Source organism: Schistocerca piceifrons, chromosome 3, assembly GCF_021461385.2.
Source record: "Schistocerca piceifrons isolate TAMUIC-IGC-003096 chromosome 3, iqSchPice1.1, whole genome shotgun sequence".
NCBI lineage: Eukaryota > Metazoa > Arthropoda > Insecta > Orthoptera > Acrididae > Schistocerca > Schistocerca piceifrons.
Window position 1 is genome coordinate 572,393,097 of NC_060140.1, and position 12,363 is coordinate 572,405,459.

Genomic DNA, 12,363 nt, shown 5'->3' on the forward strand with positions numbered 1-12,363 from the left:
CTGGAATTTCTTGTCTGTTGTAAGCAGTGAGGTGCTTTCTAGATTTAGAAAGACATGGTGAGCCTAATTGTTCATATGTGACACAATTAAGCAAAGTTACTGAGGCATGTGTGTCTAATTGAAAGATCACTAGACAGCCAGCAATTCCTAATGATACAAATAGTTCATTAGAATGATGTTGCACAGAAGGTGTTTTAGGTTTTGAAAACACAGTGTTCACTGCATGTGCATGAGCCTAATTTTGGGTGGAGTTGGCAAAATTGGCATTTTTGTGACATTGCAAACAAACAATTTGGACATAGCCTTTTTTTTCCACGCGTGTAACATGTTGCATTATTCGATGGGCAATCCTGTCTTTTATGGCGAGAAAACATCAAGGCCAACACTTCACTACATTCACAGTCCTGTTTACATATCTACGTGGCTGTCTGCGTGGCTGTGCACACACTGTTTGTTGTGGCTGCTTGGGGTGGTCACGAGCAAGTGGCAACTCGACCCGACAAATGAGCCTGGTCAAAATTATCAGCTGCTGTGGCACCCAAATCATATCGCTCTAAGATTTGCAATACTTGGGGAAGTGATGGATCAGAGTATTTTAAGATCTGTTCCCGTACTCTACTATCTGGGACACTGAATGTTATTAAATTACTCTAAAGTTGCCACAACTACATTTAAATTTTACACTTCCTATTCATGCCCATTAATTCTGTGTACCACTGGCAGTATGTCTGTTCCAGCTTTCTCTGCAAGTGAAAGAACTGATATCTGGCTGCAGCTACTTGGACTTGCTGGTCATAGTATTGAATTAATGCAGAGATTACTTGGTCATAGCTGAGATTGTCAGGAGACACAGTTGGGAATAGTTTTTGTATGAATCTGAACTCCGGGGACCCTGCAATCAAAAGGAAGTATTGTAACTGTGTAGTATCTTGCACACAATGAACTTGACTATGTGCTTGGAGCTGAGTCACATAAGCAAGCCATTGTTCTTCTGTGCCTCTAAATTGCCAGAATGTCGGTATGCAGGTCAGCGGGCAATTGTTGGGTTGGTTGGTTGGTTGGTTGGTTGGGTAGCCGATGCAGCTCGTGCAGCAGTGGCTGTTGTACTGTCATCAGTAGGGCAGCAGTTTGTTGGTTTTGAAACTGACAAATTTATGTTAGATCCATCACATTGGCCATCTGTGGCTGAGGTGCAGAGGCAGGGGTTGGAGGGGGCAGGGAATTCATGGTTTACACAAATACATCATATCAAAAAGCAAGCAAAGCCTCTGAAAAGAGAAATGTGTTTAGCTCTGTGGCTCCCCTCCTGAAATACATGGAAAAACACAACAACAAATTGGGAATTACAAATGCTTGAACACAAACATCCCTGTAAGGTAACTGACAAATTTATGTTAGATCCATCACATTGGCCATCTGTGGCTGAGGTGCAGGGGCGGGGGTTGGAGGGGGCAGGGAATTCATGGTTTACACAAATACATCATATCAAAAACCAAGCAAAGCCTCTGAAAAGAGAAATGTGTTTAGCTCTGTGGCTCCCCTCCTGAAATACATGGAAAAACACAACAACAAATTAGGAATTACAAATGCTTGAACACAAACATCCCTGTAAGGTAACCCACAAGAAAAGCAAGCAAAATCTTCAGCCAAATGGATTAACTTCAGTTGCCACTGAATTATCCTCATCGGCACTGTGGTATCCTTTTCACCACTGTAGAGTCTTGTACAAAGGAAGCAAGGGTAAGGGTGCTGTTATGGGTGGCCAGTACCCTCTTTCTGCAACACAAATTCACATGTAGATTAATATGGTTCTTTATTTACATCAGCTTAAAGTATTTACTTATCTTGAATTGAGTCCATGTGTTGTGGTTCAAGCTCATCAGTAATAGTCCTTGTGCAGACAATATTGGTAATCTTTCCATAGTCACAATTCTGTTCTCTATGTACTATCATAACCTGCGATGTCAACGTACAGATGCCAACTGGAATATTACACTACTGGCCATTAAAACTGCTACACCAAGAAGAAATGCAGATGATAAATGGGTATTTATTGGACAAATATATTATACTATAACTCACATGTGATTACTATTTCATGCAGTTTGTGTGCATAGATCCTGAGAAATCAGTACCCAGAACAACCACTTCTGGCCATAATAATGGCCTTGATACGCCTGGGCATTGAGTCAAACAGAGCTTGGATGGCGTGTACAGGTACAGCTGCACATGCAGCTTCAACACGATACCACAGTTCATCAAGAGTAGTGAGGGCATATTGTGATGTGCCAGTTGCTCGGCCACCATTGACCAGACATTTTCAATTGGTGAGAGACCTGGAGAATGTGCTGTCAAGGGCAGCGGTTGAACATTTTCTGTATCCAGAAAGGCCCGTACAGGACCTGCAGCATGCGGTCGTGTTTTGCAGGGATCGAATGAAGGGTAGAGCCACGGGTTGTAACACACCTGAAATGTAACATCCACTGTTCAAAGTGCCGTCAACGTGAACAAGAGGTGACAGAGGCGTGTAACCAATGGCACCCCATACCATCACACTGGGTGATATACCAGTATGGCGATGATGAATACACACTTCCAATATGCATTCACTGTGAGTTGCCAAACACGGATGCGACCATCATGATGCTGTAAACAGAACCTGGATTCATCCGAAAAAATTACGTTTTGCCATTCGTGCACCCAGGTTCGTCATTGAGTACACCATCACAGGCGCTCCTGTCTGTGATGCAGTGTCAAGGGTAACCGCAGCCATGGTCTCCGAGCTGATAGTCCATGCTGCTGCAAACGTCATCGAACTGTCCGTGCAGATGGTTGTTGTCTTGCAATCGTCCACATCTGTTGACTTGGGGTTCGAGAACTGGCTGCACGATCCGTTACAGCCATGTGGATAAGATGCCTGTCATCTCGACTGCTAGTGATACAAGACCATTGGGATCCAGCACGGCATTCCGTATTACCCTCCTGAACCCACCGATTCCATATTCTGCTAACAGTCATTGGATCTCGACTAGCGCGCGCAGCAATGTCATGATACAATAAATCGCAATCGTGATAGGCTACAGTCTGACCTTTATCCAAGTCAGAAACGTGATGGTACGCATTTCTCCTCCTTACATGAGGCATCACAACAATGTTTCACTAGGCAACACCGGTCAACTGCTGTTCGTGTATGAGAAATCGGTTGGAAACTTTCCTCATGTCAGCATGTTGTAGGTGTCGCCACCGGTGCCAACCTTGTGTGAATGCTCTGGAAAGCTAATCATTTGCATATCACAGCATCTTCTTCGTGTCAGTTAAATTTCATGTCTGTAACATGTCATCTTCGTGGTGTAGCAATTTTAATGGCCAGTAGTGTAAGTCAGTGAGTTAGTGACTGAGGCCCTCCGGTCAGTGTCGGCAGCTTAAATACTTGCTGTCGAGAGGTGTTGGTGGCACATTGCTTGTTGGTGTCTCTCTGGCCTTTCTCATGATAGGCGTGCTTGATCCAGCACCTACTAATAATCTTGGAGCTACATCTTTGTCAACCAGTGTGCTGTCAACAGCTTATGCCAGTACACTGACTCCAGTACTGAATAATTAGTGGGATACCTTATTTCTGTAACACATACTGACAGACGGAAGTATAGTGCAGTTAAGACTGGTGATAAGCCATGGTGTAGGACCACTTCTCCCAAACAATTTTTCTGGAAATGTCTCGGTAAGGAGTCATATGGTGACATAATGTGAATGAGCACTAGAAACTGCCACAAATCCTTATGCTGTTTCAGAGCATATATTTTTCGCAAAAATTTTTGCTACTATGTATGTTCACCCTTCTTCAGATACAAAACACGTTCTCATTTGAAGAGTATATCACAGAAAAACTACTCCCAAAACATTGCAACATAATCCCAACAAATTGTTTCTCATAGGTGTGATCAACTAGCAGGATGTCAAGAAATACGAGGGCGGTTCAGAAAGTAACCTCCGATTGGTCACAGTGCGGGTTGTGGGGGGAGTAGCGACGCCATCTGTGCGTTCACGCATTCAACAGGTCAGTCGGCATCAAGCCGTGGTCGAGTGAACGTCGTACCTGCGCTAGTTTAGTTTTTGTGGCAGTTTGAAATGTGTGCTGCAATAGAAAACCCCGCCAAATGTGAAGTGCGTGCTGTCATAAGGTTTTTTACAGCCAAAGGATATTCTGCAGCAGCTATTCATCGTGAGCTTTGTGCCATGTACGGACCAAGAGTTATGAGTGAAGGAGTTGTCCATGAATGGGTACGTTTATTTAAAAGTGGACGAGAAAACGTTCATGATGAAGAGAGGAGTGGTAGACCATCATTGGTGACTGACGAACTCGTTCAGACAGTTGATGCAAAAGTTCGTGAAAATCGACGTTTCTCAATGTCGGAGTTGTCTACTGGTTTTCCACAGATTTCTAAGACTCTCTTGTACGAGATAGTGACAGCAAGATTGGGTTGCCGTAAGTTCTGTGCACGATGGGTGCCCAAAATTCTTACCAACCACCACAAAACTCAAAGAATGGCCTCTGCATTAGACTTTCTGTCACGATATAAGGACGAAGGAGAACCATTGTTAAACAGAATCGTGACTGGTGATGAAACCTGGATTAAGTACGTGAACCCTGAGACAAAAGAACAATCAAAGATGTGGGCACATTCAAATTCGCCTACCAAACCAAGAAAAGCCTCGCAAGATTTTTCTGCCAGAAAACTGATGGCAACGGTGTTTTAGGATGCCAAAGGGGTGTTGTTGGTTGAATTCATGGAACGTGGTACGACCATTAATCAAGACGTGTACTGTGAAACAATAAAAAAGTTACAACGGGCTATACAGAGCAAACGCCGTGGTATGCTGACTTCCGGTATCGTTTTTTCGCACGATAACGCCCGTCCTCACTCTGCTCGCAGAACAACGGCCCTTCTTGAGTCCTTCAAGTGGGACGTTATCAACCATCCACCTTACAGCCCAGACCTGGCGCCAAGTGATTATCACCTCTTCATGCATTTGAAGAAATGGCTCGGGTCACAGCGGTTTGATGACGACGAAGAGCTCAAAGATGCGGTCACAGGCTGGCCCCAGGCACAAGCGGGTGATTTTTATGCAGAAGGAATTTCAAAACTTGTGAAGAGATACGATAAGTGCCTCAATCGCTATGGAGACTATGTAGAAAAATAGTGCAAAGATGTAGTTGTAAGATGTATATATTAAAATATTTTTATTTAACTTGGTGTATTTTTTTAAATCAACCGGCGGTTACTTTCTGAACGGCCAAGGACAGTACCTCTAGTTATGGCGTGTATCAGTTAGAAAAATGCACTGATGATGACTGATATCAGTCGAAATCGATTTACAACAAGATAAATAAATTATGTTTCCACGACTGGTTGCTACATTCTTGATAATTTTATATTCCTTAGTCACTGCACAGAAAGGGAACCTTATGGAGCCCAACATTCAAAACTTTTTAAACTACTGAAAGTGTTGCTTCTAATCAGGATACGGTTAAAAGCAGGGAGCTCTATCACGATTAGTCTGAAAATGACAATAAATACATTTGACTACTTTCATTTTGGCCATCTACAATCAGCACTTTGGTTTCTCCTGAATGGAAAATATTCTCACTCTCTATATTTACTTATCTGAAGAAAACAGCCACATTCTTTGTTAGACTCATATGAATGTACGCTCATGAACATTTTTAGTTTCCCTTTTAATCTATATAAATGTTGCAACATAGCAAACAAAATAATTTCAAAAATGCAAGTCCTTGTTCGTTCAGAGATACCCTACAGTTTCCAAAAGAACATGTCATAACAATAAACTTTACTGTTCTTACTATATCACATTTTGAAACAATATATTTCTGTGTGTTTTTGTTTCAGACCCAACTGATATATAATGATGGCAGCAAAAGTGACACAGTGATCGAGGTGAATCTGAGACATCCTGGAAAAAATGATAGGAATGTTGTATGTAATATCACTTAAAATTCTAGATTTATTTTGAATTATTAATATCTGATAATGTGTAATATTAATGGAGATCTATTGTCCATAAAGATAGTATAAACTGTCATACAGTTCATATTCAAGGTTGTCAATCTATTTGTGTGTGTGTGTGTGTGTGTGTGTGTGTGTGTGTGTGTGTGTGTGTGTGTGTGTGTTTGTGTTTGTTTTAGACTGCTATTAAAAATGTTGATACTTTTACGACAAAAATATTTAATAAAAGACTTCCATACCACTTCAAGAGCTGTCTGAACTTATGGAAACTGTTGTTCCACTCAAAAACAAGTCATATCAATCCCCCTTTTGTTGAATGTGGCCCATTTATTATTTCTTTTTCTAGTCAGTCATTTCCATTCTCACATCTGCTTAGGTAGGTGGTTGGTTGGTTGATTCAGGGGAGGGGACCAAACAACCAGGTCATCGGTCACAAATCTGCTTAATATGTGGTTTCAGTTTTCAGTGATATGTGCAGACATTCTCCTATGACACTGAATCAGCTAAATAAAAATAATAGTAATTAAAAAAAGGTTTATTTGATGTGGGATGGTCCACAGCCTTTGTGTAATTATTAATGCAGTTTATTCCATTTAAGGCTGTCACATTTTTTTATTTATTGTCTTTGCATCAATCTATGTGTAACATACTGTTCTGTATTGTTGTATTCAAGATAAATTACATATGGGCTTCTGCACTGACTCTGCTCATACTATTTACTTATTTAGTGTACGATTTTCATGGGTTTGCTATAATATATATGAAAACACAAGGTATAAAACAACGTAATCACAAGGGTAAAATGGAACACACAAAGAGTGTACAGTGGGTCCTCGCTTAACGAGCACATCCCATAATGTACAATTCACTTAATGAGCAAAACAAATTGCAAAAAAAATTACTTGCTTAATGAGCATTGTTCCGCATGATGAGTGACAGCAATTCCGTGCGATATCACCAGCCGTTCACACATGGCGGGGGGAATCTTTCAACAGCATTGTCAGCAGTGGCATATGAACAATGTATTTAGTATATACTAAAGTCTGGGCTTAGCACTGTTTTTGCTGCCATCTTTGTGCAGCTTGTGATCACACATTTTTCTAAACTTTTGTTCACATAGCGTTTTTTTGTGTGCAAATTTTAATAACCTTCATAGAAATGTCCTTGAATATAAATCCTCAAGAAGATGACCATAAGAGAAAGAAAATGACCATAGAAATTAAATGTAAAATCACTGAAAAATGGAAATGTTGTGTGAGCATTGCTGATTTAGCACACACGTACAGTCGGTCCACATCAACTATTTGCACTATCCTCAAGAACAAGAACGAGATTTAAGAGATAGATGCTTCAAGGGAGTGACAAGAGTATCTAAAACAATAGTTTCTTTTTCTGGATGATGTTGAAAGGTTGCTCCTTATATGCCATTTGCAAGGCAACACTATTAACAAGAACATAATTTGTGAGAAGCCGAGAATGATTTTCACTGACCTCATTAAGAAGACGCCAGGATCATGAGCAACTGAAGAAGTGTTTAAGGGAAGTGGTGGGTGGTTGGAGAAATTTAGGAGAAGAACCGACATCCACAGTGTTGTGGGACACAGTGAAGCAGCCATCTCTGACACAAAGACAGAAGAGAACTTTATCAGCAACTTCAAGATGCTCGTATATTCTGACAAGACGGGTCTACTGTGGAAAAAGATTCTGAAGCATACATTTATAACAGCAAAGGAGAATCCATCGAATTCTCTTAGATTCTGACAAGACGGGTCTACTGTGGAAAAAGATTCTGAAGCATACATTTATAACAGCAAAGGAGAATCCATCGGACAGCCACAAGCCAATGAAAGACTGTCTCACACTGCTATTCTGTACCAATGCAAGTGGTGATTTGAAAATTAAACCACTGCTTGCTTACCATTAGCAATGCCATGAGCCTTCAAGAAGTGTAAAATCAAGAAGGTCAGGTTAAATGTGACTTGGAGGTCCAACAACAAGGCTTGGGTGACGTGATCTTGTTTGTGATTGGGCCAATGAAATGTTTGGTCCTTCAGTGAAAAAACTATTTGTATGAGTTTGATCTGACACTCCATGTCTTGCTTGTTATTGAAAACGCTCCTGCCCATTTCCAGGCCTACAAGACAACCTCTTTGAAGAATTTCAATTCATCAGTATCTAATTTCAACCTGCCAACACCACTCCATTACTCCAACCTATGGACCAGCAGATTATTTCTAGCTGTAAGAAGCTCTACATCAAAACGCTCTTTGAGCATTGCTTCGAGTTGATTGAAGCTACCATTCGCACTCTCAGAGAGTTGTGGAAATATCACTTCAACATTGTTGCCTGCATGAAGATGATAGAAAAGGCGTAGGAAGGGGTTACCAAGAGAACTCTCACTTCTTCTTAGAAGAAGCTTTGGTGGGAGTGCTTTGTCGAATGTGACTCTGAGGCATTTGAGTCAGTACCTGTGGAGCCTTTAGTCAATGAGATTGTGTCTTTGGCCAAGAGCAGTGGACTAGAAGTAGATAACAATGATACTGATGAGCTTGTGGGAGATCACACCAAGAAATGACCACTGAAGAGCTTATAGAGTTGCAGTATGTTTCAAAGCAGGAAGTTGTGGAGAGGAGTCCTTCAGAGGAGGAGGAGGAGGCAATAACAGCAAAGCAGCAATCTTCTGGTGCAAAAAGAGAAATCCTAAATGCATGGGAATCAGCTGCATTGTACTTGAAAATCATCACCCCAATAAAGCAGTAGCTTCTCACACTACAAATTTATTTGACGATAATGGTGTGTCACATTTTTGCCAAGTGAAGCATCAGCAGAGCCTATAGATAGCTTCCTAGTAAAAAAATAATTAGTTATGTATCATGAATAATAAAGTACATAATACTGTATGTATAATTTTCTTTGAATAAATGCTGTGAATAAGATAAAACTTTTAGTACTTTTTCTGCAGGGAATGCATTATCGTATTTTATGTTAATTGATGGGATAAGATGTATCACTTAACAAGTGTTTTGCACTACAAATAAGTTTCTGGAACAAATTATGCTCATTAAGCAAGGTTCGACTGTATATATAAATTTAAATTTTACAGTTGAGACCATTAATTCAGTTCAATCCAGAGTTTGAAACTTCAAAGAAATCACATTTTTCTCTTGAATAGGGGGCATTTGGTGACTGTGGTGAACAGCCTGACAAGGTACTCCACAGTCGCAGGTAGGTGATTCAGTTATTCCCTGCTGATAGAATGAATCACAACAGATGCCACATGAATTATTATTCTATTAAGGGTTTTCCGTATGTGGTAAGGCATTTCCATACCTGGTAGGGGTGAAAAAGGGTCAATAACAGGTGGAACTGGATCCGGTTTCAGGACTGCCCAATGTTCTCTTCACATGTCACTGATTTTGCAATTGCCCCTCAAAGGTAGTTATGCTAATGGTAATGGACGAGATGTAGACTTTAGCCTCTGCAGAGCAGCATCAGCCAGGTCACTGTGCATTAGAAGGTGGAGAGTGGCTAAAATTCTGTTGTATTCCTTAATTAATCTTTCCTGTCTGTGAATATGAGAAGGAGCTATAGGGTCAAGGTAGGGGAGTGGTTTTTAGATAGCCACTAATTGTTCTGGACTGCAGTATTTGGCAACCAGGTACCCAAGATTAAGTGCTGATGTTGTATGGATGGTTGCATTCACGTCTCAAGACACAATTTATGGATTATGTTGTTCCTGGCATTGAATTTTACTGTGGTGTTTTCTAGTTATTTTTTAAAAGATAATGTTAACAAAGAGATAGAGGGGCTGGCCAGTACTTACCTCAGCTCAGTACAGCCGATAGATACACATAAAACAGAACCGAAAATTTACGTTCCTAGCTTTCGGAACAAATGTTCCTTAATCGGGGAGGAGAGAGGGGAAAGAAAGGGAAGAAGGGAAAGGAGATTCAGTTACTCACAACCCAGGTTATGAAGCAACAGGGAAAGGAAAATAGGGAGGGTAGCAAGGATGGAGGCATGGTTGTCAGAGGGAAGCCAAAGATATTCTACTGTAAGTACTGTGCCAGCTTCAAACCAAAGAGGATGCATACAGAAGTAAAGAGGTATATAGTGTAAAGATAAACACAACTATGTAGGATGAAAAGATGCGTGAATGGCTAAAGTAGGAAAGGGAAAGAGAAGAAGACTGAAGAGTAAATGGGATTGAGGTTGTTTAACATAGGTTCAGTCCAGGGGGATGGCGGGATGAAAGGATGTGTTGGAGTGCAAGTTCCCATCTCCGCAGTTCAGAGGGACTGGTGTTGGGTGGGAGAAGCCAAATGGCACATACGGTGTAGCAGGTTCCTAGGTCCCTAGAATTATGCTGGAGGGCATGCTCCGCTACTGGGTATTGGGCATCCCCTAGGCAGACAGTTCGTCTGTGTCCGTTCATGCGCTCAGCCAGTTTAGTTGTTGTCATGCCGATGTAAAAGGCTGTGCAGTGCAGGCATGTCAGTTGATAAATGACATGTGTAGTTTCACATGTGGCCCTGCCTTGAATTGTGTATGTTTTACCAGTAGCGGGGCTGGAGTAGGTGGTTGTGAGGGGATGCATGGGGCAGGCTTTGCAGTGGGGTCGGTTACAGGGGTAGGAACCGCTGGGTAGAGAAGGTAGTCTGGGAATATTGTAGGGTTTAACAAGGATGTTACGGAGGTTAGAGGGGCGACGAAAGGCAACTCTGGGTGGTGTGGGGAGAATTTTGTCAAGGGATGATCTCATTTCAGGGGTTGACTTGAGAAAGTCATATCCCTGGCAGAGTAATTTGTTGATGTTTTCGAGGCCAGGATAATATTGGGTGACAAGGGGGATGCTTCTGTGTGGTCTGGGGGTAGGAACATTGCTGTTGGACGGGGAGGAATGTATTGCTCGGGAAATCTGTTTGTGGACAAGGTCTGCAGGATAGTTGCATGAGAGGAAAGCATTGGTCAGGTTATTGGTATAATTGTTGAGTGATTCATCACTGGAGCAGATACGTTTGCCACGAATACCTAGGCTGTAGGGAAGGGAGCATTTGATGTGGAAAGGATGGCAGCTATCAAAGTGAAGGTACTGTTGTTTGTTTGTGGGTTTGATATGGACAGAGGTGTGGATGTGAGCTTCAACAAGATGAAGGTCAACATCCAGGAAGGTGGCTTGGGCTTTGGATTCGAAAAGGAGTTGAGGTTATGGAGGAAATTAAGGAGTGTTTCTTCTCTTTTTTTATTTATTGATTTATTTATTCATCATTCCATAGTTTTAACGTTCGTTATCCGCTGTTTTCCAGCCAACAATCACTGCCAACAATCTCTTCCACACCTACCAGTATCATCCATTTCCGTCGATTTCTTGTTGCTGCCGATATTTTTGTGCCATTGTCTATCTTTCTCTGCCACAAGAAAATTTTTTGGGACTTTATTGCGGCATGCGCGATCTTTTTTGCGGCATGCGCGATCTTTTTTGCGACATGCGCGATCTTTTTTGCGGCACGCGCGATCTTTTTTGCGGCACGCGCGATCTCTTTTGCGGCACGCGCGATCTTTTTTTCGCCACTCGCTATCTCTGTTTTTAAGCAACGTTTGTTCTTTACCCCTGATCTGGACATACTTGCTTGGTCTGGTCAACTTTTTCCGTATTTTTCTTATTTAGTGGTCTTCCTTTGGTATTGAACGTTACCAACACAATTTCTTTCTTTCTCGTCCTTCCCTCCACGTTTTATTCCTTCTTATGATTACTATTTCAACTTTAGTTATTTAATTTCCCTACCCACCATTTACCCACTATGTACCCTAATCCTATACCACATTATTTATATTCATTCCGGAAACATGCATTCACCGTAGCCAAACTGCAATCCCACATACTTTTCCTCCGGTCCTGCTTAACCTTTGGAATTACCCCTAAAGGTCTTACCTTAAAAGTTCCCATCTCCGGGTGCAATTCCTCCTTCCACCAGTCTCTCCTGGACTTCCAGAACCTTCAATCCTTAGCCCGTACCCGACTTGTCCTGAATCTCTACACTACTTCATGTAACCACCACTTCCAACAGCTCCTGTCTCTCTTCAAAGTCCTCCACCTCTCAAACCCTTGATTGGAGAACACACTCAGGAACATCATCCTAGAAGCCAGCTGCAAACTTGAGTTCCATGCCACACACCACCTGAAAAAACTATCCACAGTGCTAGTGCAACACCTAAGAAGTGGGGTCCCTCTCCCTATCCCTCACAAACACCAACCACAACAGAACCTTCAACAAATCCCCCTCATAGCCAAACTCAATCTCCCCATCCCAGCACATACCCCACACAGACCAAATCTCAA

The 12,363-nt window shown here is 41.8% G+C and overlaps 1 protein-coding gene across 3 annotated transcripts in view; it reads left to right on the forward strand.

Moving 5' to 3' along the window:
- Positions 1-12,363, forward strand: part of LOC124787741 — a 258,172-nt gene that overhangs the window by 187,258 nt on the left and 58,551 nt on the right. For all 3 annotated transcript variants that reach the window (XM_047254603.1, XM_047254604.1, XM_047254602.1), the window contains one exon: positions 5,907-5,993. In XM_047254603.1, the coding sequence (XP_047110559.1) occupies positions 5,907-5,993 (87 nt within the window). The remainder of the gene's footprint in view (positions 1-5,906; positions 5,994-12,363) is intronic.